Genomic DNA, 27,068 nt, shown 5'->3' with positions numbered 1-27,068 from the left:
TAAAAAGAGGGGGAAGAAGGAGGAGAGAGGAAGGAGGAAGAAGAGGAGGTAGTCCTGGGGATGACAGTCAGTCAGTGGGGGACCCGGGCTCCATTGATGAGCCCGACTGCCGACGGGAAAAAACTTTTGGTGTGGCGAGAGGTCTTTGTCCTGATGGACCGCAGTCTCCTACCAGAGGGGAGATTGAACGTGGCATCGGTGAAACTAAATAGGCTATACGAGCACAGCTGCTGACTTTATAATTCAGTAAACAATATTAAATATATCGAGACGGTTGAAGGTAAAATAGCTCGTTTGCTGCCCTCCTTATGTTCATACAGCTCCATCTAGTGTTCAATGGACGTTACGTAGACTGTGACGTACTGGATGGACAAGGACGAGACTGGATAATAAAATACATTCTGGACAGAAAGATGATCATTCAAGTCTTCTCCATATTAGCGGAAAGTGTTGAAACAACTGTAACGCTATATTTTGTATGACGTATTCGACAACCGAAATACCCCGGATGTAGAACGGTGTTATCAGGCGACCGTGTTAACTGGTGACTTTAAGCGGTTGTCGTAGGCCGTTTCTCAATCTGCGTCCTTGTGTTCTCGTGAACTTGTGAAACGTCATATGTTGGTCATGCTAACGGATTCTATACGATACAATACCCACAATATATAGTGACCCGTTGCTCGTTACGGTGGCGAATGTGCGCGTGGAGCATTTCCGGGGTACTTTCATAACTCTTGAACACATGACACACCGTGTCACCGAGAGATCTTGTCGCAGCCCGTAGCCCGTCGTCGTCATGGCCGCTGCCGTGATCGTAGCTGCTGTTGTCGGCGGCGGCGTCCTGCTCCTCGTGCGCCGTTTGTTCCCGCGACAGAAAGCTGCACAGCTCCTCCGGTATCCAGCCGACATGATGCGAGGAAAGACGGTCATCGTGACCGGGGCTAACTGCGGGATAGGGAAGGCCCTGGCCGGGGAGCTGCTGAAGCTCCATGCCCGGGTCATCATGGCCTGTCGGGACCAGCGGAGCGCCGAGGAGGCGGCGAAGGACATCCAGAGACTAGCGGGGCCAGAGCAGGGGGAGCTGGTCGTCAAACACCTGGACCTCGCTTCTCTTAGATCAGTCCGGACCTTCTGTGAGGAAATTCTACAGGTAAAGTTAGACGACAGGCTACGTTAGATGGAGAAGTCAGCTGACTGGACAGTTTGTTTAGATACAGTTTAGCTTTTGAAGTGACCGACTGTCTGGTTCTTTTCCTTTCTTTGTTATGTCCAATTACGTGTACTTTAGCTGCAAGGGGTCTGTCCACGGTGCTGAACTTCAATATGTATCCTCAAACCACCGTTAGGTATCAGTGTGATCACCTATTAAATAATAAGGATGAGAGAGTCTGACAGCATCTACCAGCGAAATCCTGCCAGAGGTCTGTCTAGAAATGTTGGCCCCCTTGCCTGAACCTTTTATTGTGTTTGTGAGATGTAGTCAAGATGCACTTTCCGTCAGATGACAACAATTAACGATTCATCAATGTTGTGAATAAAACACAGAAAATAGTGTCCATCACAGTTTTCTCAAGCCCAATGTAACATCTTCAAACGCCTTGTTTTGTCCAACCAATAAAATATATTGTAAAACAAAGAAAAGCAGGAAATTGTGACAATTGGAAACCCGTAACCATCATATATTTGATTAAACAATTTAATAAATGATCAAAATAGTTCCGTCCAGCTCTTTTCATTAGAGTTATACTACTATTATAGCTCATTATTCCAGAACATACCGTCTAATGTCACGCTATTAGACGGTATGTTCTGAGAAGGGAGCTCCATCAAAAGTTGGGCGTGCCCTTTAATGAAGAACTTTTAGTCGACTCTTTACACACTCTATAAATACCTGGAATCTAGAAAATAACATGAAATAATGAACTAATCCATTGTGGTTCTTTATTTAAATGAACTTGTTAATTTGTCTCACAGATGAAGCCATCTCTGTGTTGAAGATCTAAAGGAAGTAGTGTTTTAATAAAGGCAGGTGCATTGCAAAGGTTTGTCTGGTAAGCCTGAATATGTTCAGCGCTTGGAAAACACCTCCGTCTAGAAGGGAGAAGCTGAAGCTCCCTGTGCAAAGGGTGGGAGTCGTCCTTTAAGATGGAGCCGGTTATCCGTTGTATCTGTCTGCTGTTCAGGGACTCTGGGCTCAGCTGTGACTCACCAATCAGCCTGCTAGACCCTTTCACAATCTGAAGTTACTGTTCTTTAAAAACAGGCCTCCAAACCATGACACCAAAGAAAAAGATCAAAATGTATTCAATAAAAGCACGATGAAATAAGGTCATCATGGTTTTGTCAATGTGGAAATAGGACAGTTTCCTCAAACCCTTTTTGCACACAGCTTCACAGTTTGCATCAAAATTCAGTTTTGGGTCAATAATTGGCTCAAAACTCCTCACACCACTTCAATAAGTCATGGATGACCGGACCGTGGCTGGTCTCATCGCCCTGCAGTTGACTAACAATAACAGAATCATCTGCATATTTTAAAATGGTCCTATTTTCATACCTGCTCGCCGAGCAGGTATGTGGTACTGCTTGGACACATGTGTGTAGAGGATGAAGAGTAGGGGCGAAAGAACACATCCTTGTGGGGAGCCAGTGGAGGAGAAAACTTGGTCAGACAGAATTCCATTTGCCCTCACGCTTTGTGTCCTATTAGTTAAAAAGTCAAGAATCCAACCCACAAGATTGTGACTTGTCTGTTTCGGGGGGCTAATTATGGTGACCACTACTTTTTATATTTATTTAGGAAGATTTACATTTACTTTATATGGAATGGTCTTTGATTTCATCAAATTTATATTTAGAATTTAGATGATTAAAATGTCTCTGACCCTTTTTAGGAGGAATCCAGGATTGATGTTCTCATCAACAATGCAGGACTCTACCAGTGTCCCTACTCAAAGACAGAGGATGGTTTTGAAATGCAGCTCGGCGTGAATCACCTGGGTCACTTCCTCCTCACGCATCTCCTGCTGGACCTCCTGAAGACCTCGGCTCCCAGCCGCATCGTTGTGGTTTCCTCGAAGCTCTACAAGTACGGCCACATCAACTTCGATGACCTGAATAGTGAAAGTAAATACGACAAGGCCTTCTGCTACAGTCAGAGTAAGTTGGCCAACTTGCTGTTCACGCTCGAACTGGCTCGCAAGCTGGAGGGCACGGGGGTCACAGTCAACGCTCTCACCCCAGGCATCGTGAGGACCAGACTGGGAAGGCATGCTCAAATCCCTCTCCTGGCAAAGCCGCTGTTCTACCTCGCCTCGCTAATCTTTTTTAAGAGTCCATTGGAAGGGGCCCAGACTCCTCTCTATCTGGCCTGCTCCCCTGAGGTGGAGGGAGTGTCGGGGAAGTGTTTCGCTAACTGTGAGGAGGAGGAGCTGATGGCCAAAGCCACAGACGACCAAGCAGCCAAGAAACTGTGGGACCTAAGCAGCGGGATGGTTGGACTCGCTAACTGAGCAGAGTGCTGTGATGTGGATGGTTTGTATTCTTGGTCAGAAAAGCAGGCCCGCCGACAATGCTCTGCGGGAGATGGCTTGTGAAAAGACTTATTGCCACTTTGAGATCAATAATTCAATGACATATTGTGCCAATGAAATGTGTACATTGCAGTGGGTTGAGCAGAAAATGTATAAAGCTTTAAATAAATAAAAATATGTTTCAAACCGAGATGAATGCCTGTGTAAAATTTGTTTTCCTTTTAATTTACCTGCTCCATCCACAATGACTAACCCTGGAAGAAGTCTTCATCATGAACATACATATATGTAAAAAGACAATAAAAAAACCTTGTTATCTGTTCATGGACAAGAAATCTACTTGAATGCTAACTGTATGCTTACGCAGGCATTACGCAGTGCAAAGAGAACGAAGAGATGTGGGGGAAGCTCTTAATCTAGTTTCCCCGTGTTGATGTGTTTGAAGTGTAAATGCTTTCTGCTGCGTCTGAAGGAGACTTAACAAAAAGGTTGACAATGTAAATCGGTGAGATGCTGCTGCACCGGGACTCCCTCCTGTGGAAGGATTCAATCTCACATGGAAATCCGCTTTCACCTCAGCAGGAGAGAGATTTATCTACAAATACAACGCGATATTCAGATACTTAAGTATAAATACATGAAAATCACTGTCGCACACAGTATGTGATAATAAAACAACTGCTTGCTAAGAATGCTAGATTTTGAGGTTGGACTAAATCTACGCTTGCAATTACCAATTATTTTCATTGATTATCTGCCAATTATTGTTGTCATTTGGTCTGTAGATACAGAAAAACCACAATCACAATTACCAAAAGCCTAATGGAAAGTCTTAAAATATCTTGTTTTGTCCGACCAATATTAAAAAAAAAAAAAAAATATACAGTTTACTATTGCAAGAGAAGCGGATATGGATTGTTGGCATTTTTGCTTGAAAAATTGTTAATTTTCTGTTCAATGATTAATCATCCATCCGAGCCCTCCACCTCATTGCAATATGTTAACCTAAAAAGAGTTTAAATACTTCACCCACAAAAAACGCCCTCTGTTAGCCGTGTAAATTGTTCAAGAAAACAGTTTTTCTCGAATGTCTCCCGGTGAACAAAGAAAACATGTGTCTTAGCTAAAGCTTTACCATTTGAAACACTTTGGACTCGTCAGGACTCACATGGACGAGTAGAGTGCCGGTGCAAGCCTGTTTATGCAGAAGGGTTTTAATTAGTAAGGTTTTAGGCGAAGGTGCATGTTTGGGAAGTGGTGAGTAAACGACTGGATAGATGAGACTTTTAGGAGGATTATACTGCCGGAGTTCTGTGAGTGAACGGATGTGATGATATAGATTAGCTGTTGTTAAACATGGGGCCCCATTTACTTTAATTCATTAAGACTTGTCTGCTTTTTTATTCTCCGTTCACTGCAGAAGCATGCGAGAGTTCAAGATAACGCGGGATAACGTGATTAATTGATATACAAATAGTTATTTAGTGTGGTTAAGTATTCCATTAATCAGCAAATCAATCAGAGCACAGTGTATGAAACTTCACAAAAGTGGAATTTACTGAAGGGATATATACTTTTTAGATTTATATTACAAGGTATTCTTGATATTTTGTCCACAGTGTGTACATTCCTCTCGTCAGCGTGACACGAGAAGAGCAGAAGAGCCATTGCTGCTGCATGTTGCGCATGAACTGTTATTTCGTGTGTTTGATATCACAATAACTCGCAGCATAACACACATTTCCTTGCAGTGATGTCTTGATGACTCCTTGGAACTCACAAATAAACCCCTTTCTGTTTTTTAGTTGGCTGACTGGGCACAAGCTGGCTCTCCAAAGCTCACTTTAAATTCCCACCAGTGAGAGAGCCCGGCTTCGTCGTGACTCGGCAGACAATGTGAGTGTGGATGATAAAGGGTCTCCCTCTTAGTTCAGTCAATCAACTTGCATCCGCAGACATGTAATTATCTTAAAACAACACCGATCATATGTGACTACATTAAATTATGTCTGGGGCCCCCCCCCCCCCCCCCCCCCCACAGCAACATTTCAACATTAAAGGAAGGCGTGGGAGCGCATTTGTATAACTTGTGCTTTATTAGGCGAACAAAACAACCAAAATATATAAACATGCATTGTCGTCAAAGAAACAGGGTTACAGTGGCTTGTTGGGGTGTGGGCATCCAAATCTGAGGTAGAATGGAGTTAGGAAAACCTCTGTGTGGGAAATAGAAGAGCAAAAAATAAATAATACTGACTGCGAAGACAGATCTCAAAATGTTCCATCGATAACAATATAACACACCCACCGATACCGTCAAATTCAATCAACAAAAACTAAATGTGTGTTTCTCATTGAAGTGATTCATTGATTGTGTTGTCCTCATGTGTTCAACGTTAACATTTAAAGCCTCACAAGGCCAGCACTGTTTCAGTCCATTACAAATAAGGACTGAATCCATGTGTAGTTTACACGCACATCAATTCTCAATTAAAATACCTCTTTGAGTTTTCGATTATAGGATTGGCAGTTTTTAATCTATGTACAATTTCCAGGTTTATAAAGAGGATTTGCATTTTGTTTGATTGATTTGGATGTATATCTCGCTAACAGCTACATATAAAATATATCACTCAATTTTTAGTTATAAGTATATATTTATACCATTTGTAATTTAAATACATACACATTCTTACAAATTGTACGTGCTGCTTGAGTTCCTCACCACCCAACTCTTATAACGTGACCTACAGTACTTGCTCAGGACAATTGTAGTGTAAACGGTTTCCATCCATTGCCATACGATCAAAGCATTTAAATACTCAGCAATAGTTACATGTTCATGAGACTGAATTATTCGCCCACTGGCTGCCATTCAAACCATTGTCTCTCAAAATGATGGTGCTCACAGACGGTGTCGCTGCACATACGAAGGCCTTGCGTCTTCAGTTTAGAAGTGTTCCATAAAGCTGGGCCTTGGTCAGACTGTCCTTCCTGGAAAGTCCCAAGGAGCCAAATGTTTGGTTGTACGGGGGAGGAGGGGGTGGGGCTGGTGGTGGCGACTGGCTCCCCTGTGCAGGCAGGCTGTGCATTTCCACTTGGTAGTGCTGCAGTTCAGCGGTCATCTCCAGGGCCCTCTGGTTCAGAGACTCTGTAGAGCTGTTGGGGCTGGGGTCTACATAATCCGTGCTGAGGCCGCCAGCTGCCCCGTTACCCTCCCTGTCTTTGGAGCTCCCTGAGTGGTAGAGGCTATGCTCCGACCCGTGGCTTTCCTCGGCTCGGTACAGGTGGGCTTGGCTATGAGCCTGCCGCAGCCCTGGGCTGCGTTCGGGGCTGGTGCTGGCGGCTACCCACACCGGGTCCATGACACCCCCTCCATGATGGTAACCGTCAGCCCCCTCCTGGAAGCTGCTGTAGAGCGGGCCAAGTCGGATCTTGGAAGGCTGGATGGAGAAGTGCTGCTCTGAGAAGCTATAAGGGGAAGCCCGGCCCGGGCTGCGGTAGGCGTGGGCACTTAAGTCCTCCACACTGAGTTGTCTCCATCGACCAATCAGCTCCTCCTCCTCGGGGGCAAATGTGCTGCCTCGACGACTGTCTCCATAGGCAACGCTTGGGGATGAAGAGGGAGGGAGCGGCTCATAAGGCTCGCTGAAACAGGAGGACATGGTGCGGCTGTAGACAGGCGAGCTGCCGTTCTGGTGGTGGCTCAGCTCCGTCTGCTGGAAAGGATGTGCGTTGGCAAAGCCTCTTGGACTGTCCCTCTCCCAGGATGAGTCACTCTTTCTCTCGTAGTCGCCTGCATCTCTCCACTCCATGTAGAGGGAATGGTGGTGCGGAGAGGAAGCTGCACTGCTGGGCGGACCGTTGCCTTTTTCCTCAGACCCGCCTCCACTGAAGCTGGAGTAGGAGCTGGAGCCTGCACCCAGTGTGGCAGGAAACTTAGCAAAGTGCTCCTGGGAGAAGCCAGCCCTCAAGCCCACCGAGCCCTCCTCTGGGTTGCTGTCGGTAGAAATTTGGGGCCCGTAGATAAGCTTCCTCTGACCGTGGAGATCCATGCTGGGCCTCCGCTCACGGTGCCGGTCATCAGGGCAGTACAGTGCCGTGTCGCTACTGTACAGGTCAGATTTGTAGGCTGCTCGGAGCCCCAGCCGCTCTCCTGGTCCCAAGCTCTCCAAGATAAAAGCATGGTCCTGGGTTTGGGGACTGGGGGAGCGGGAGGCCTGGCAGCTGCTGCAGGCCTCGTCTGGCTTCTCGAGCACTTTGCCAATGAGAGAGGCCGGGACAGAGTCGGAGTAAGTGTGGCAGAGAGGAGACTCCTCCATGTGCATGGTCAGTCGCTCCTGAAAATCAGCCGGCAGCTACAAGTGTCAGAGAAAAAAGAAGGGCAGGAAAATACATGAGACATAAGTGTTGCTGTACCAACAGATAGAGATGTGCTGTCGCACTACTTTCTCTCCTGATGATTGGTTGAGGAAGGTCAACATTCACAGGCTTTGGCATTCTATTCAGTGTAAATGACTTGAAAAGACTCCTTGGACATTTACTATAATCAGAAGGTCTACCAGGCTGTCTGCATCAAAGGTGCACTACACTGTGTGACAACGTGTATTGCAAGTCACACAGAGCGACAGGTCTAATACAATTTTGCTCACAAACTGTGTCAGATCGTGCAATGGCTGCATGGTGAATTGGAAGCACTGCAATGTAACTAGAAAATAGTGTATGAAAACATCAGCTCACGTCGGGAAAATGCAAGTCTGCAAGCTTTTCGTCTGTGCCCGAGTCCCACAGGCATTTTCATTACTCACTTGCTGGATCTTATTAATTTTCTTATTTTACTGGGTAAATATAACATTCACATATGCGAGTGGTGCAACAAACCTCTTTCTATTCATTTCTAGTTGATATTTTTTCAAAGTCTACAATTTATATCAGAAAACTAAAGATTTGTGAACTGATATTCCTATTTATTTTTTCCTTGCTCATATATTTTGTTTATGGTACTTTCATGTCTTGTGGCTGGTTTCTTTATTGTTCCTTTTGTTCTGTGATGTGTTTTTTTCTTACAAAATGTAATAAAAATGGTTCCTACAAAATGTCCTGCTGGCCAGTGCATTGTCCTTTATTGTACATTGTATTCTAATAGGTTGGTTTGAAGATGTTTGAAATGAAATTGTGAGAAATTAGTTCCTAGATTTCAGACAATGTCAGTATTTTGCAGAAGGTTGTCTTTGGACGTGTCTCCATGTGATCTAGGACCACCTTTTTGGATCCAAATGCGACATTGTAAAGGGACCTTAACATGTAAACTCTTTATTGTATGAATACTCAATATACATTCATAATAAGATATCTAGCTCATACTACAGTTTACTTTCTTAACTAAATATATTGCATTTTATGTCCCTGTGCACTGCAGTGTGTGTCAGTATGTCACACAGTACGGTAGTATGAGTAATTTACACCTCGTCAGGAATAATTGTTTGCCATTCTTGTCTTGTCATTTTCAAGTGACAAGAGACAAAACAAAGAGAAAAATATACGCGAAAATTAAGATGAAACGATTCTCCTTCTTTGAAAAACAACAGAAGTTGTTCTATTCTGAGCATTTCTCAATGAAAAAAAGTCTCCATCTACTATCTGTGTCTCTCTATAGCAACAAGCATTAATTAAGTAAACTGCAGCACACCATCAACAGGAATCTAGTCAGTTGTTCCTAATTGGCAATGAGATGTGAGCTAATTTTAACTCTGTAGATAGAGGACAGACAAACATGAAAAGACATTTTGATCTAAACAGTTTTACTCCAACGTGAACCAAACCGAACGCCATAATACTGTCCACACACTTTTCACTTGGTCTTGTTTTGAACAGGATCATGATGAGCTTTTATGTGGTGTTTCAGATATCCGAGCCTAATCGTTTCACACCCTCTGTGGTTGTTTTGCAGCAAAACAAACAACTGGAGCACTTTAGCAGGCACTGAAGAGCCAATGCCCTCCTCAAAATGCTGCAGCACAATTCATCAATATGCTTTCGATTAGCTCCCACCCACAGGAGACAGGTGGACATACAGAGCGTGCGTGGATGGCCTTTGACCTGCACTCTTTTTGGCACAACAGTGTTCCCCTCTATTACCAATCCTGTCCTCTGTACATGGAGGGTGTGTATTTGTTTGTGTGTAAGGGGATATTGTGTCAGCTGTACGCAACCAAATGCCGTTTGCATTGATAAATTCCATTCAGCCATGCGGGCAACAACGTGGACATTTGCCAGCTTTGAAAGCCACCCCTGTCACATACTGTAGGCACAAGGCCAGGGCTGATGCAGCGGAAAGTGGGACCCAGCTGGCACGGTGTCAAAACACTCATCAATATCCATATGCATCTTTTCCCAAGCAGTAGCAGCGGGGTAGCATGATGAGGCTGCACTGCAGTTTAGGCTCCTTGAACAGTTAACTGTCCCTCACATGTGTGCACAAACTGCCTTGGAGTAGCTTCTGGCTTCATCACTCTCATACAATGACATGATTATTAAACCCAGTGCAGTATAATTATACTCTGATGTAGCTGCATGTTGAGGGACAGGAGGAGAATGACAAGATTTGCGCTACTTTTCATATCAAAGCCTGCATGTAATATCGGTTCATTTCCAAAAGATTTGAATGAGAATGAAAGGAAAGGTGGAACAGTAAAGAACAGTAAGTCATTAATTTCAAAAGCATCAAAAATATACTTAAAATGCAAAAAGTAGTCATTACTGCAGAATTGACGATTTCAAAGTAATAAATAATTATTGATGCATTAAAGTCTAAGCATCACTTTCATGTTGCAGCTGGTAAAGGAGGAACTAATTTTAACAAATGTCCAAACCGCTAGGTTGCTTAATCGATAATAATTAATAATTAAAATGCTAATATTATTTCATATGAATATTTTAAATCTGCAAAGTAACTACAGCTGCCAAATAAATGTATAAACGTATGTTACCCTCAGAAATATAGGGGAGTAAAGTACCTCAAAATGATATGTAAGTACAACTTAAATGTTATTTAAACATTTTATTGGATATATCCTTTCCTCTTTTTGATAGAAATGTAATTTAGAATGTTCAGCTTTTAACAAATTGCCAACATAATGGAATGAACGTTCATGAACGTTTCCGTGATGGAAATGAACTAAGAACATTTCCTTAAACCTTTAAAAAAAAAAGTAAAGTAATATATCTAATATTGAAATGGAAATAAAATAATGTAATACTTCCATCAATTAACATGTAATATCGTTGTAATCATTTAAATAGTTAGTCAAGAGAAATGAGGAAAACTATTTTCATACTTTTTATTTTCCAGCACGAGGTAACGACACTTGAATGGTTAAATAATATAACAATACTAGATCATTTTTCCTTCATCCATGACCAAAAACAACCATGGCTCTCATGGCATAACTTGAAGCGAAAGATCATATGTCTACATTCTCAGGTAACATGTTCAGCTCTTTTAAATTAGCTGCCAACTTGTTCAACCCTCTTTCACTTCTCTCAGTTGAAGGTTATTTAGCCAAAGAACAGCCTGACTCCTCTAACCTCTGGCCTTCCTGCAGTGACTGGCAGCAGTCATCGCTCCTGCATGTCTCGTCTCTTATCTCCTCTGCCTCACCAAAGGGCACCTTCCATTACAGTCGAGTCAGCGCTTCTTATTGGTCCCTCTTTATGTCAGCTGAACATTCATCATAGTGCTGTTGAAGAAACTCACATCTCCTCTTCGTTTGCTCATCACAGCTATTTCTCAGAAAATGAATTCCTTTTACTTGACTATTGTTGTATTAAGAAATGTAGTGCACATTGAATTGTGCACATTTCTGGAAAAAAGTGAACTTTTGGTTGCTTGTGACTTTCATTAACTGTTACACTGAACCTCTTAGGGATCGGACGTGACTGAAATCTTGATAACATGGATGAAACATGTAAAAACATATATTTTGAAGACTAAATTCCAGACAAAAAAAACCCAAGATTTTAGCTTGATTACAAGCCTGAATGACCTGAAACAGTCAGAGCAGATCTCACCTCAGAGAGCTGCGCCCTGTAGAGAGACTTGTTGCAATGGAGAAGCTGAGCAGCCAGGTTACAGTCCTTCCTGTACATGTCCTACGGAGACGCAATTAGAGGAGAAGAAATAACTTTCAAGGATGAATATGCACTCGTGTTGGTGAGTATTTTCATCATCTCCACTGATTATTCTAGCCCGGAAACTTTCTCTGCTTTGAAAACTGAAAGTCGGACTGTTTATAGCTGCAAATATAACGTTCTCTGTGCGAAGATTAATAAGATTAATAGGAGCAAAAGTATCTCAATGCTCGTGTGTGATCAGTTTTGCTGCGACAACAACCTTTTCATAACGAGGCAATATGTCTAATTGTAATAGAAAACGTAGCCATTTTTTTGTTCAAGGCAGATAAACAAGATGGAGCTATTAATCTGCGTTACTGTATTCTCTAAAGATGAAAACATAACAAGGCTCTTACATTGTCTTCTTGCAGCTTCTCGATGGTGAGCTTTGCCTCCATCAGGTGGTTGTTGAGGACGATGATCTCTCTGCTCAGTGCTCGCTTCTCATCATCGTGGTGCTGAGTCTGATGACCAGAGAGACGTTTATACAAATTACCAGCATGGAAAGAAGACTTATAGATTTATCGACGTTAACGATGATGTTTTCAGTTGAAACAACACTCATCAAAGCGTGCGTCCCAGTTTTTACAATCTTTTAATTAATCAAATTCCACTACAGTAATTCACAGAACTGAGCAAATTCGCCGTGACTTGTCTAAGTTCAAGTTTCTCATCAATATTTCAACACTGAATATATGCCTTGATGATTTTTATATTGTTAGCACCTTCACTTCTAAGAGTGTAGAGCAACTTCACACATTGAGTATAATAATAATAAAAATAATATAAGTGGCAGCAGGAGATACTGTAATTTTTGGGTTACTATGGTAACATGAAGTCAGTAAACTGAGCCCTCCGCAGAAGTACATTTTCTCTCCTTGTTGGCTGATGAAGACCAGGTTTGTGTGAAGTTTTAATTCAGTGCTTGCTAATTTCCCACCAGTGTTTGAGGTTAGTATGATATGAGCTGCAATAAAAGAAAAGTATCTTTGCCTGCAAAGGTTTTGTGTCTCTTCAGGCTTTTTCTCGGTGGAACCGTGTAGCTGTGCGAGTACAAGCACACACAAAGTATATCACTGTGTTTATCGGTCTTGTAATTACATCCACTAGTTGTACAGGGTCACGGGGTCAGATGGGTGTGTGGCACCTGTGGCGTAAACAAGCTTTACGATCACTCAGCACCTCTCTCTCCCTTGAGAATGGAATACGTGAGAGGAATCAATAACAGCTGATGAGGACGATCCACCACAATAAAAAATAAGCTGTCGCCGACAATTTGTCTTGTCATAAAAAGCCGGGTGACCCTCAGCGCCTCACTGACGTGGTATCTAACTGCTGCGGCGTTGTAATCCCGGCGAGGGCAGTGGTGATTATTATCTTGTGCTGTAACGAACCCATTCGCTAAACGTTTTCAGCTCTCCATTCAACAGCAAAGACGCCTGATTGTCATATAGTGTTCTCCTGCAGGCCAGTTAATTGTATCTTTCCACCGGCAAAAGCAGCGTCTGACAAATGAAGTCAGGTGCAACGCACTGAGGAACAATGGGTTTGCCACCACTCTGCCACTAGAAGGAGGACAGGCCATTGTAATAGGCCATAATTAACTTCAGTTGCACCAACGGCAGGGCATTTCCATATTAAAATGGTCTCACCAAATATTCTCCACCATGTCTAAACCCCATGACTTGCTGAGGCGCTTCTCTTTCTTCTGTGTCTACAGGTACTTAAGCTTTAGCATGGAAATTCACACACAGACACACACACACTTACATTTCTTTGGATCTTTTCCTCCAGATCTTGGTTGATCCTCTGCAGTGCCGAGTAGCTGCTTTGTATTCTAAACGACACAATAAATGACACAGCTCACTTGCAGATAATAGTTTGTACATAGCAGCCGGAGACGTTTCCAAAAGCAAATCGGTATTCTCAGCAGTACACAAGTCAGAGCTAAATTGCATGCCACGGTTTCAGTTTATAGCACTTAAAAGTCATTTTCACATCTCACTGACCTCACTCGACTGATCTGATGATTTTGTGAATGTTTTGGTCTGTTATATGTGACCCGGAAGGCAGTGACATACTGTTTAAGGCGAGATAATAATGTGAATTACTCACTCCTCATATTGGATCCCAACCTGGGGACGGAGGCTTTTGTGGTGTACCTTAAGGTGCAATTCTTGTTCCATAATTATTTAGATTCTTTAGAAGTACTATTGTTTGTTTATTTTGCTTTGCCAATTTCCATGCAGACAACATGGCTTTAAATGGATTTGACTCTGCTCTAATTCAAGATAACAATCTGCTTTTGACATTTTTTAGAAACTACTCTTGAACGTGTACCAAATGCTGATGAGATAACAATTCTTTTATTCACAAAGACCCAGATTTCTAAGAAAAAAATACTTACTCTTGTGTACTCAAATGTATGTACTGTATGTATGTACTCAAACTAACAGTAATTGGTACTTGACTAGGGCCAAAACGGCTTTGTTAATAAATTATTGTACGGGTTCGTACTTAGAATCCACAGGGAAGAGTCCTGGAAATAGTTTCCAAATTTCAAAAAATGTGTCTGTTGGTTTCTTTGTATTGAAAAAAAACATCCTGTCTGTGCTTGATTATTTAGATTGTCACACTATGAGGAAAAAGTCAGCTGGTCCTTCATAGCAGCAAATGAAGAAATACATATTTTCCTTTCTATTTAGGCTTTGAGGGCCTCCTTCTAAACACAGTATATCAAATATCTCTTCCATTTTAAAGCTGCTGTTCACTGGACCAGAACACAACACTGCATGGCTAACTTTAGATGCACATACACATGGGACTATACTGAAGGTGTGGTGTATCGCTTCATGGTATAACTGGAGTGACAAACAAAGGATATGCAGCTTGAATGTCTCATCTCACTGGATCAATATACACTTTTAACTGTGGGCATGTAATCACATTCCCTGTCAGTCCATGTTTCTCCTCTGTATTAAGATTCCGGTGCTGTGTTCTGGTACACTTGTTCCCCCACTGTGCGGTCCGGTGTGTCCGCGCCTACCTGCGCAGTTTATCCGTGAACTTGTCCAGCTCCTCCTGCGCCCGTCGCAGCTCCGTCTCCAGGTACTGCCGCGTGGAGTCGAACTCGCTCTGCAGCAGCTCCAGCTTGTGTGTGGTGAAGGAAAGCCTCTTCCGTAAATCCTCCTTTTGCTCCTGCAGTGAGCTGCACACACACACACACGCACACGCACACGCACACGCACACGCACACGCACACACGCACACACACACACACACACACACAGCAGATGATTGTGTTCAGGGCTTATGTTGCAAGAAAACAAGCTTGTAACTCGGGTATATGCTTATCTAAATGGACTTATAAGGGTCCACATATCTTTTAAATGCGCCCCTGAGCGGCCATGCAGCGGTGATGAGAACATCATGAGAGGGTGATAACAGTAGACAAGTTGTGTGAGAAAGTGCTTTGTGTGAGGAAAACATGGGACTAAAACACAGATCTCTAATTAAGAATCCAGGCAGGCCAGGACACATAGCTTCTTTTCTTTTTTTTTAAATGTCGTTTTTGGTATTATATCTTTTTCTCTGCATAAAAGATCATCACAGAAACCCCATCATCACTGAGCAAAAGAAGACAAAAAAGTGTGTAATCTGTGATGAAATATGAGCCAATGAACTCTAATATATCACACAAATAGACTGTGAAGGCTCAGATAACAGCGATAAATAACCCCCACATGTAATTCAGCCAGACAGCACAATGATGACTATTTTCAGAGCATGTGCATTACCTGGACTGTGTCTCATAAAAGGGCATGTGTGAGTGGGAAAAGAGGAAATGTCTGTTGCCGTGATGGATGTGAGTGTGCACGGCTGGGCTTAATGGACCCTGTATTGACGGACAGATGGAGAAAGGAGGGTAATGACTCTATCTGCAGCCTGATAACAGATAGCAGAGAGTGGATGGAGATGTGGGGCGCTCTTTTCACTTCCTCTCTTTCTTCTTCTTTTAACAAGATCATAGATGCACACGGTGGGGGCTGATGAAGACTGAAACAATATCAGGGACAGGTTCCTTTCATCCAGTTCCCAGCATATTAATATGCTTGATAGGAGTTGGTAAGACTAAATAGCACCAGCCATTTCTTTGTAATTTTGTCCTGTTTAATTCCACATTTGTGGTCTTATAAAACACTTTTGCTTGATTGTTAATCTTGGCCAGTCACATACATAATAACAATTATGGTATTTTTGATATGGTTTGATTTACAGACACACTACCCAGACTAACACTACGTGTTACAGTGTATACCTATTCTGAGAGCCCCGGACAGGCCTTACATTCCCTGTGAGGTTGAGCGCTATTAACCTCCTCCTTCATTTCTTGATGTAAGATATTAAAATTTAAACTGCAGTTGACTGTTGGTAGAAGAAGGGACATGTTGGTTTTCAGCACAGGTTTTAAAGGCACCACCTTACTCCCTAAGATGCTTTGTGAGGAACTGACTCTTTCTTACTTTCGCTCCTTTAAAGTTAATGTATACAAATATTTGTAGAAATAAATCTCCACTTACCATTCAAAATAAAATACAGTACTAAACTAGGCTGAATTATAAATAAAAGTTCATATTGATTTACGCTGAAAGCCGCTGAATCCCTTCGTAGGCAGGTATGTTTTTACTGTAAAACCATACCTGCCTACGAAGGGATTCAATGAGTGTCTCAACTGACTGGAAGGCATTGCTGTGCTGTTTTGCCCCGCAGCCCCCGCCTCCTGCCGCTCTTTGATTGGCAGGCATTAGCAGGGGAATACAGGTGTTTGTTGTTTGATAGAGGATGAGTTTACGTGAAGTAGCTCCAGGGATAAAAAAATCCCCCATTAGTGACCTCCTCTGTGAACGCCAGCTGAGTCAGACATAATGAGTGCTTTCATTCCGGTGAGATGAGATGACGAGGCAGCGTGACTCCTGGGCTTGGACGGGCAGGATGAGCCCGCTTCAGCATCACTGGGCGACCAGAGAAGACAGCTTGTGGGCGGATGAGCGGACAAACAGATACAAACGAGGACTGATGGAAAGATGGCGTCTGAGAGTTATTCTCTTACCTCTTTTTCGGATGTTTGCCGCCATTTCGGGGGACTTTTAAGGCAGTTTTGCCAATGTATATCTTTTTCATGGTTTGTCTGTGTTCCTTCCCTCTCGTGTGTTTAGGGGTCGACCACAGGGAGCCGTCATATGTGTTAGTTTCCCAAAGGAGACCCGCTAAGTGTGGCCTGCAGAGTTACTGAGTACTCTACCTGCGCTGATCCTGCCAAACAAAGTAAACACACATATTTGCCAATATTAGTAATTACAGATCAACAAGGGATCCTGTTTGAAGGACAACGTTGATATTTATTTGGCAAAATTACCCACAGTTTTATCTTGGACCAGAATGCTGCAATAACCTTAAACTGTACTAAATTCAGAGTAAGCTCCATGTATTAACAATCTGAAAAGGTTAAAGTCCACCCATGGTGTTGTGGCTTTCATTTTAGTGGCTTTTATGTGTCACACACTGTGTTGTGAAAATGAAAGTATCTAGGACATCAGTGGTAAATGTCAAGCTTTAGTCTCAGTCCTTCAGACTTAAAGAGTTTTACAATCAAATGGGGAGAAATCTACAGAGGGAGATATGTTCCACAGCTTGCTTCATGTTGGTTTAAATGAAATATTACAACTTATTTGCACTTTTTATTGGTTTTTATTAACCTCTTCTACTCCAGCTCTCTTTGCTATGGAGTCATTTTTGTCTTTAAGGGGAGACAGCAGCTCTCCAGCATACGCCACATAAAAGTGGTGAACATCATCGGAAAGCTGGGACATTGAAGATTCATTTTGAGATCTAGTCTTTCTAGTACCGTAAATCTGAAATAAATGTTGTGTTTTGTTTAGGCACCAATTCAAATGTTTAAAGTTCAGCGCATTTCTTATGTCCAATAAGTTGCTGCAGCATTTTTTTGGGTTGATACTATTTGTTACATAGATGTGGCTAATTTGGTTAATGTTTCAGAAAAAAGAAATCTGTCAACATTATTGATTACATTTTAACAATAGTCTGCTGGCAAGACACAGAAACAACCCCATACCTGTCATCGCATATTGATTTCAATGTTTCTTCTTTAAACCAGAGAAATGAGCACAGAGACAAACAAAAACAGAAATCTCTCATGTGAAAAGACTAAAAACAGACTAAATTTAGCAAAAAACATATTTTCCTTTAAAGTAGTAGCCGATTTGTCATAGTACGAAGCTGACAGTTGGAAATGGTTTTCAAAGGCCCTTAAAAGAGAAAGGCAATGGTATTTGTAGGTTTTATGCTGCTTTTTGTGCTATGGACACAGGCCTGCTTTATATTCACTGGTGCCTTGGATGAAAGGGGCCTTTGTGACAAGCAGACTTATCTGTCCTCTATTCTCTTTCTGCAGACTTCATCTCTTACATGTCCAAACAAAAAGGACATGAACTGACACATCCTTACACACGTCTTGAATGAAACGAGCTTTGACAAGGCCAATGCACCGAGGCTTCTTTTTTACAAATATTGCCACGGTACGCTCAGCCACGTGTGTTTCGATGGCGTTCACAGCACAGGTGCGGCTGTCAGCCTGCAGACAAATCTAGCAGATCACTTAGATGGGATGGCGCGTCAAAAAGCTTGATCAAAGGCGCTCGATCCGAGCGCGTTGCCGCGAAACAATGACAGACTGTGCAGTGGGGGTACAGGCGAGGGATGCCTCACGATTAGGATTGTAATCCGTAGATACTGTACACACGCATGAGTAAAACCTGATGACATACCAGTAGAGAAAACATGCTTGATCCACTGACACACAGTTGTTGGGAGGTGATTTATGCTGCTGGGCTGAGGAGGCAGCCAGGGAGACATGCACTCCTCCATATTGTGACAGCTCACCACCTGCCACTGGAGCCTTCAATCCAGACTGCTCCCCTCTGAGTCATAGCACCACGGCTCTCGGTGTGTGTCTGTGTCTGTGTGTGGTGTGTGTGTGTGTGTGTAGTTGTGTGTGTGTGTTTGTGAGATCTGTGTGGGTGTGAGCATCTTTTGGTGGCTGCTGCTTTGTGACCATGTAGGCTCCTACTTTCAGTGTGCATTCGTCTATACGTCTCCAACCAATTGTGCGTCTGCGTGTGTTTTCGTGTATGTGCGTGTTTGTCTGCTGCGGCATCGGCTGTGCCAATTCAAACCCCCATTTCAAGGATGAAATAAACCAACAGTCTCGATCGTGAAGTCAAAAAAGGACGTCTGTTGGCGACATCTCAGGCCACGTCAGGTGTCCGCTGTCAAACCGCCAGCACACAAGCGACTCTCCCATCGCTCCCTCGCTCATTCACTCGCTTGCTCTTTCTTCCTTTAGCCCGATCCTCACACTGCAGCAAAACCAGAGACGGGGCTCGTTCAGATGGCGCTGCCTGCCACCCACCTCGTGCCATGCTGACATTCGAGAGGAACTCAGAGCATTTGAAAAGAAGAGGAAAGGGAGGTTGTAGAGGAGGAGGAGAATATTAAAGTTGAGGAATTGGGATGAGGGAGAAGCAGGAAGCATTTTTTTGGGGGGGGGGGGGGGGGACGCCAGTTAGAGTAGTCGCAATTAAATCAAGACAGGAAAGAGAGCGAAGCCATCACTAAATTAGATAGGAAAAGCAAACAGTCTCCACTGGAAATCATAATTTGCCTTTCTCCTTCCTCTCGTCTCCTCCGCCTGTTCTGTTTCTTCCTTCCTGCCTTGCTGATCGCATGTACCTCGCAGACAGGCTCTCAGGAAAAGCCCTAATAAAGAGGCCCAGACCTCAGCATTAGAGAGGGGGGAACCCAAGGGGGTGACTCATCCAGAAGCAGCAGAGGAAGAAGGCAAAGAAGACGCTCTTTCGGCCTCGTATCCCTTTAGATTAACAAGGTAGGCTAACCTCCAGCTGTCACTCAGCAGTATGACTCAACCACCTAATAAAAGAGAAAGATCACTTCTCAACTTGGGGCACTAAGAGTGTATGTGGGTTTGTGTCTCTGCTGCTTCTCTGTCCCAGCATTGTTTAACCTGGGGGCAGGACAACTAAGCAGTTACACACCAACTCCCAACATCATTAGCAGCAGCCGGGGATATTGACCTGCTGAACGGGTTTCCATGTGCTGCTGATGTGGAGTGTGCAAATCACAGCAAACATCCCCAACAGGATTTCAGGATGAGCGTAAGAGGTGATGGAGACTAGCTGAGCTCCAAATGAAACACAAGAATATACACAGCCCTGTTGCTCGTCTGAACCCAAGAAGAGGAGAGAACACAGAGAACTGATTGGGTCAGAGCAAGTTGTAGTTTAGGCTGAAAATGGCTCTGCATTTTTTCAACAGTTTTAAAAACATTGTTCTAAGAGCCCCCTTTTTTCTTTTAGGAACGATCATTGTTCTTTAGCTCCTATTTCTGAGTTACGTACTCTCCCTGCACAAGAGGAACCATGAGTCATGTAAGAGTAGGGTGACACATGAGCCAATGCAGCACCTGCAACCAGCATTTTAAAAAACCTGTTAGCCGTGTAAACAACAGACAGCACAAAACACAACAACAACACAAATGGAAGAAAACTCGTATAAATACAAATAGCCAACAGTGAAGACTTATTCAGACGGCTGTTTCTGATTCTGTTCATTTGATTGAGGCATGTATGTGTGTGCGAGCCGGCGTCGGTCGGCTTATTTTTATTTCAGCAAAATGCAATCAGAAAAAAAATTAAAAAGGTATGCAGGTTGGTCCAAAAATTAAAATGTCAGTTTTGCTTACACAGGAATGAGCTTTATAGGATAGTTTCGACAATTTTTGGAAATGCACTATTTCCTGTTTGTACAGTATAAGGGGGAGCAGCTAGCGCGGCTCTATGCAAGGTTCAAAGGTAACTAAATATGTCTCCCAGCACCTCTAAAAATCACTTATTAATACATTGATTTTGAGTAAAAGGTTATGTATTTTTGTGAAATATGTTGTGAAATTATTACTTATATTATAAAAACACAGATACATTCTAAATATAAAGATAATGAGCACTATAATTACTGTGTATATTGTGTTGTGTGTATATATATATAATATATATATATAGATATATATATATATATATGTAAGTTGCAGTTAACATAGTATGAAAATGTAAACCTTGAGTTGGTTTCCAAATATAGATACATACAAAATAATATAAAATACTGTCACAAACCTTGTCTCTCAAAAGTGCTTGTCATAAATAATTCAAGTCAAAATAAATACAAGTTTGGAGTAGAGTAGAGGCAAGAAACCCCCAAGCTATAAGACCACGAACATACACACACACACACACACACACACACAAGCACATGCGTTCTACCAAAAAACAGCGTCTGCCTCTCGACAAGAAAATCGGTGTTTGCGATGCCAGTAAATCCTACTGAGAGCTTTCCTAGCAAAGCCACTGAGACCTGGTTTTCCTCCAATCCAGAATCCACAAACTCACTCTGAAACTTCATCTGAAACCTCTTTTGAAATCAAGTTTCCTCGAGATCCCAAATCAGTGAGTCTGAAATGCTTCAGCATTTAATTTTTTCCATAAAGTAAAGAAAATCCCAATTCTGTCCACTCCGTTTCCTTCAATCCCGTCATTTTTATTGGCCTTCCCAAATTTTGTCTCAACAGTAATTTAAATAATAAAAGACTCGACTAAAATGTTTGTGGCATACACACAATAAGGCCAGCGTTTGCCATTTTTTCAGCCCCAACAAAAAGGAGATGGTACGAAGAAGCACAAGCAGCTTTTCAAAAGGTTCAGCTCATTAAAAATAGAACAGACACAAACACATACCACACACACACACGCACACACAGACACACGCACGTACACACACACACACAAGCACAAGACACACTGCCCACGATTCACAACATATTGTTTACGAGTGGCGCTCGAATGGACAGGGTAGTGATTAGACGCAACAAAGGAGCCACCCCTGCAAATCTGCTAGCCTGCAGTGTGCCGCTCCGTGTTGTGTTTTCCATGTGTGTCAGTCTGTATGTTGTGTGTGCGTGTGTGTGTGTGTGTGTACATGTGTATTTGCATCATACATCACAACTGTACAGCGTGCGGCTCAGATGTACTTTAAGGTCTATCTTAAGAGGCGGCCTAAAAAACTTCAACTCAGGGATGCATGAATGGAGACTATGATGAGAAAATATAGAAAGCTATAAAGTGCTAACAGCTTTCCAGCATCACGACATTAATTAAGTGGCATAGTATGAAATCTGTGACCTCCAGTTTGGGATCAAAGGTGAAAAATCAATGTTTGGTTACAATAAAGACTAAAAGCAATAGCTAGACATTTTGGAAAATAACTTTATTTGCAGACTGAAATGAGAAGATTGTTACAATACTCTAATGTTTGCCTGGTAATATAAGGCTACAGCCAGCAGCTCGTTGAGCTTAGCACAAAGACTGGAAGCAGCTCGCTTGTCTCTGTCGAGGTCATTATTGTGTATAAAAACTGAGGTGTAAAAACAACGATTTGTGATTTTACGGAGTTTTTGTGATAGCTATCTGGTTATTCCTTTAACCAGGTGACGGTTCCTTAATAAACCTACTTTTATTTTATATTTTAAATTCTTCTCAGTAAGTTGATGAAACAGTTTTCTTAGTAGTTTTTTTCTGGATTAAACAAACAAGATATAAGTGCTAATTGTTGAGCTTTAGAGATGCTGACTGACTGATTTTGCTATCTTGAATTCATAAGCAACAAAACAAATACACAGCATGACTTTTTGACTCTCCTCCACTTGGTGCCACTCTACATTAGTTCAGTATTTTAGCTGAGGGCACTTGTCGGCTGCTCAGCAAAAGTCTCACTTTGAATTTAATTGAATTAGTGTGATGTTTTCTACCTAACACATACTGTAGATTATTATGTAAATGTGTAATTCAAGTCAAAGACTGGTTTATGCAGTGAAGCCGTAACATGGTCGACGGCTTCAATCGCCACGAGAAATAAATCTGACCTGTGCCGATCCGACTGCCGGTGCAGAAGAGGGCAAAGGGGAGGAAGAATAATGGGGTTGAGATGATAAGATACACTTAATAGCCCCAGATGAGCTGTGCAGCGCTCCACCACAGAAAGAGAGAGAGACATAGACACAAGAGTGGGAGAGAGAGGGCGGACTGTTCAGACCGCAGACAGTAGAGGAGCGCATTAGTCTGTTAGACCAACAGTGTCCACATAAGCAGATCAAAACTAACCTCTCTTCAGACCAGCCTCTCTCCCACACACTTTCTCACACATTGTAATGTCTGCTATTGCTCTTCTGTAGCAACACTTCATCTATAATAAAAGTGATTCAATGGATGCCTAATTCATCTGGGACGATATAGCTGCGAAAGTGTTTAATATTTCTGGTACTGATATTAATTAACAATCGGTTTATGTAGTTTAGCGTGAACAGCTACTACCTGAACTGGTGGTAAGACGTGGGAGTGTCTCATCTAACTCTCAGCCAGGATCGGCAATATTCCAAAAATGACAACAATGTATTCCAAAGGAAAAACCTGAATAGGTGCATGGGAAGACAACAATGCAGGTCACCGAATGGTTAAATGAAAAATGATGCATGCATCCTGTGCTTTGGCTTCCTTCACAAAGTCTCAAATCAACTGAAATGAATGTGATATGATCCGAAGGTCCAGCATAGCTACTTAATTGATTTTGACGCGAGGTTGTCAAATTCAGTGAATGTTTTTTTCCCCCATCCAGTGACTGTGGTGATATTCAATAAGTTTGAACATTTAAAAAATATTTACTGGGAAAGTGTAAATAACCACTTGATACTGCTTAGATGTTGACGATATTCAATAACACTTATTTGCTCTTCTTCTATAATGAATAGTTTAAATGACACACTGACTGTATCATTCTAAATGTACAATCTATGCTACCTGACTATTTTAATTCAGGTTCTTAAATCCTAATACTATGTCAAACTTTTGTTCTGTTGCCACGAAGGATGTCATTTCATCATCACTCTTTCGTAAGCTGCATTACATTTTGGGAAGTCAATCATCCTGGAGAGGAGTTGTCCTTTATCTTCACCCCCCAAGTGGTGTCAATCTGATTTCTAAAATAACACACTTCAGCAGAAGATTGTTTTGTGACAAGTGCTTTGAATATTCTGACAACACTTTTATTAAAAAACATAAAATCTGTTTATCCAAAGTCTCCTCTGCTCTGGAGCTCCCTGCTGTGCTGTATCTCCGTGTACAATTTGCATCTCTATCTCCACCACAGGGCCCCGACACAGGGAGGGACAGAAATTGAGAAGGAGAAAGAGAGAGAGAGAGAGAGAGAGGGATATGAGATTGCAGGACATTTCATCACTTAGAGATGAAGGCGTCTTGGAGATGAGATGTATGGGTGGAGGTGGAGAAGTGGGGGGTGGCTGGATAGGATGTAGATGTCGGGTCAGACTTCCGGGTAGATCGAGCGACCTGTTGAAACTCGTCACGGCGTCTTCAGAGGCCACAGGTGACCTTGTTTCCTAATCAGCAGAGAGCGAGGAGGAAAGACACAGGACTACGTCCTCTTATCTCAGCAGAGCTGCTTCAATTCAATTAAAGCTGTGACACAGTGGTGAGGACAATTTATGCCCGATAACGGAGAAACACCCCCGTCAGATTAATTACCCCGTCGTCGGCCTGAAATCGTAATAATACCATCGGTAAGCGAACACAAAAGGGAAAGCTCGGGATCTATTTCCGTCTGTGCCGGATTAATAACGGTTCATTAGTAATAGTATCAATTACAACGTGTCTGCTGTAGGACAGTGAGGTGATAAAGGAGAGAGGAGAGAGGGAGGAAAATCAAAAGGAGCAGATCCTTTTCTGCACCGTCGTCATGTTTGCTTTGCTGCCTCATTCCCGTGTAATGCAACTTTGATCAGAAAATTGGGTGAGCACTTGTAATTTGGTAATGAGCTCATTTCAAATCTGTTAATGCAGGCGTGTGGAGGCATTAGTTCAGTTATTACCTAGGCTTTGGTGAACATTTGAGACATTTGTTTAAAAACATTTAAAAAACATTGATTCGAGCTACAATTGCTCAGTTGCTCATCGAGGTGAAGCAGCACTGCCATGCAGAGTAATTAATCAGTGGTTATAGGTGCATTCCGACAGGTGATGACTGAAATCATGCAGAAGCAGATGTGAAACAGTCAAGGATGGACATTTTTACTACCATAACACATTCAAGACTAATACATTTTTTTAAATTTTTTAAAAAGACTGTTGATTGATTCCTGAGAGAAAAAAGCTTTTACAGTAACGCCACAAACGCTGCAGTGAATTTTTTCAAGCCAAGAGATTCCCTGCATACAACCACCAGCCTTGTTCTGCAAAAACAACACCCTGTGATCTTGACAAACTATCAGAAAAGCAGATGATACTCAACAGCACTGCATCAATACACAGAGAGCACGAACTGACACTGTGAGTGCAGCCACATCACATACAGATGAGCACATATATACACACACACACACACACACACACGCACACACACACATTCAAACACACTCGCACACAGACACAACCAAGCCAGCATTGTAATCCAAATCAAAGATGCAAACAGGGAAGCGGTACCTTCCGCTCACACAGAGCTTCATCCTGGAGACCGAGTGATAACAATCCTGCCGCCTGAGCCTCGCAGGGGAAATGGAGAACACCCCACTCTGTATGCGATGTGGATTGGTTTACCCAGCTCTCCCTTAAAGCTCAGAGAAACCCCACCACATGCACACCAGCACGCCGCCACCACGCCAGTCCAACAGCAGCAGGGAGGAAAGACAGAGGGAGTGAGGGAGAGAGAGACTGTGCGAGAGTGGAAAGACAGAGAGGAAGAGTGGGAGGGAAGGAGCTTAAAGGAAGACGACAGGGAGAGCGCGGGGGCGTGATGGTGTAGCGCTGAAAGATATGTGCAGAGAGAGAGAGAGAGAGAGAAAGAGATGGAGAAGGAGAAGCTAACCTGATAGTGTCGATGTTGGTCATCTCTTCATCAGGCACCTAAAGGAAATGACAGCATGTTAGTGGAGGGGACCCATAAAACTGTCCATGGAGCTGCCAAGTAGAGCATCGCTGCAGCGCAAAAAGATTCAAATCATACATATTCAGCAGGCACGCTCTTTGTCCCCCCTCTCTCTATGTCTTTCATGCTCCCTCATTCGCTCCTTTCCCTCCACTCCATCTCGGCTCGTGAGGAAACCCTCATCAGGCTGTCTACATCTGCGCTTATTTGAGGTGAGAAGAGAACAATCATATCATAGCGAGAGTGTGAGAGGAGTGTGAGAAAGAGAGAAGAAGCAAGGAAGGAAGAAGGGGAGGGGAGGGAGTGCGGACAGAGAGTGGAAACCTCCATTGCAGCCCCCACGAGGGATACTGGCAGCAACTCAATATCCTCGTCTGTAGGTGCTGAATCGGAAAAAAACACAGGAGCAGAGACAGAAAGAGAGACAAGAGGAGGAAGAGGCGTGGGGAGAGATGGAGAACGGAAGGAGAGAAGGGGGAAAGTGAGGAGGGGGAACAGGTGGTCCAATCTGTTGAATCTTACATCTCAAGTCTGAGGCTGTTCATCGCCTCTTTCTGAAAGCGATGAATTATGCATCATTCCCAAGTATTCTCATCTCCATTCAGATTTAGGGTGCAGGCCCGATCGAGTGTGAACAAATCAAGTTTGCATCTTCGGCAAGAGCACAGCTGAAGGTCGTGTGCCTGTGAAGAATGTTTCGTTACTGCACTTGTACAAGGACTCGTGTGGGGAGATGAAACTTTGCAGCAACACACACACACACACACACACACACTACACCGAGATGAACACCAACAGGCTCACATGCCTGCCTCTCTCAGCCCCCACGCCACCCACCTTTTTTCAAGCAGTTGCTAAGGTGACGGCAAAGGCTGCATTTTAATCAGACAATAAATTAAGGCAATGTGACAATAAATGAAGGCAATGTGATCTTCTCCTTTATTATTAAATGGCAGCGGTGCTATACTTTCGAAGATCTGTGAAGTATGTTTTGGGTTCACAGAGAAATACTCACAGACTGCACATTGGAACTCGCTGATAAGCACTAGCTTGGAGATAGACGGCCCAGGGGTTGTGAAACATAGGGACGTTTGTGCTCAATAATGGCATTTTATGCTTTTTTTGTAACTCAGGATAGCCGGATGGATTATCATTTACCAGTGAAATGAATGTCATGCTGAGACTAGAAACACAATCACTTTTGATGCATGGATTGCTAATTGA

The 27,068-nt window shown here is 42.9% G+C and overlaps 2 protein-coding genes across 2 annotated transcripts; one reads left to right on the top strand and one right to left on the bottom strand.

Annotated features, from left to right (window-relative positions):
• The first annotated feature begins 82 nt into the window (after positions 1–82).
• On the top strand, positions 83–3,723 carry rdh14b (retinol dehydrogenase 14b). The gene is made up of 2 exons (XM_034527103.1): positions 83–1,150; positions 2,895–3,723. Exons 1-2 carry the CDS (start codon positions 797–799, stop codon positions 3,510–3,512), a joined length of 972 nt encoding a protein of 323 aa, XP_034382994.1. The 5' UTR covers positions 83–796; the 3' UTR covers positions 3,513–3,723.
• A 2,755-nt stretch (positions 3,724–6,478) lies between these two features.
• On the bottom strand, positions 6,479–16,904 carry si:dkey-174m14.3 (uncharacterized protein LOC563117 homolog). Its single transcript, XM_034528013.1, has 6 exons — positions 16,816–16,904; positions 14,752–14,913; positions 13,476–13,542; positions 12,062–12,169; positions 11,604–11,684; positions 6,479–7,891 (listed from the first exon to the last, which is right to left on the bottom strand). Exons 1-6 carry the CDS (start codon positions 16,884–16,886, stop codon positions 6,479–6,481), a joined length of 1,902 nt encoding a protein of 633 aa, XP_034383904.1. The 5' UTR covers positions 16,887–16,904.
• Positions 16,905–27,068: the final 10,164 nt, after the last annotated feature.

Source organism: Cyclopterus lumpus, chromosome 24 (genome assembly GCF_009769545.1).
Source record: "Cyclopterus lumpus isolate fCycLum1 chromosome 24, fCycLum1.pri, whole genome shotgun sequence".
Taxonomy (NCBI): Eukaryota; Metazoa; Chordata; class Actinopteri; order Perciformes; family Cyclopteridae; genus Cyclopterus; species Cyclopterus lumpus.
The sequence above is the reverse complement of the archived record's forward strand: the minus strand, read 5'-3'. Positions and strand labels throughout refer to the sequence as shown.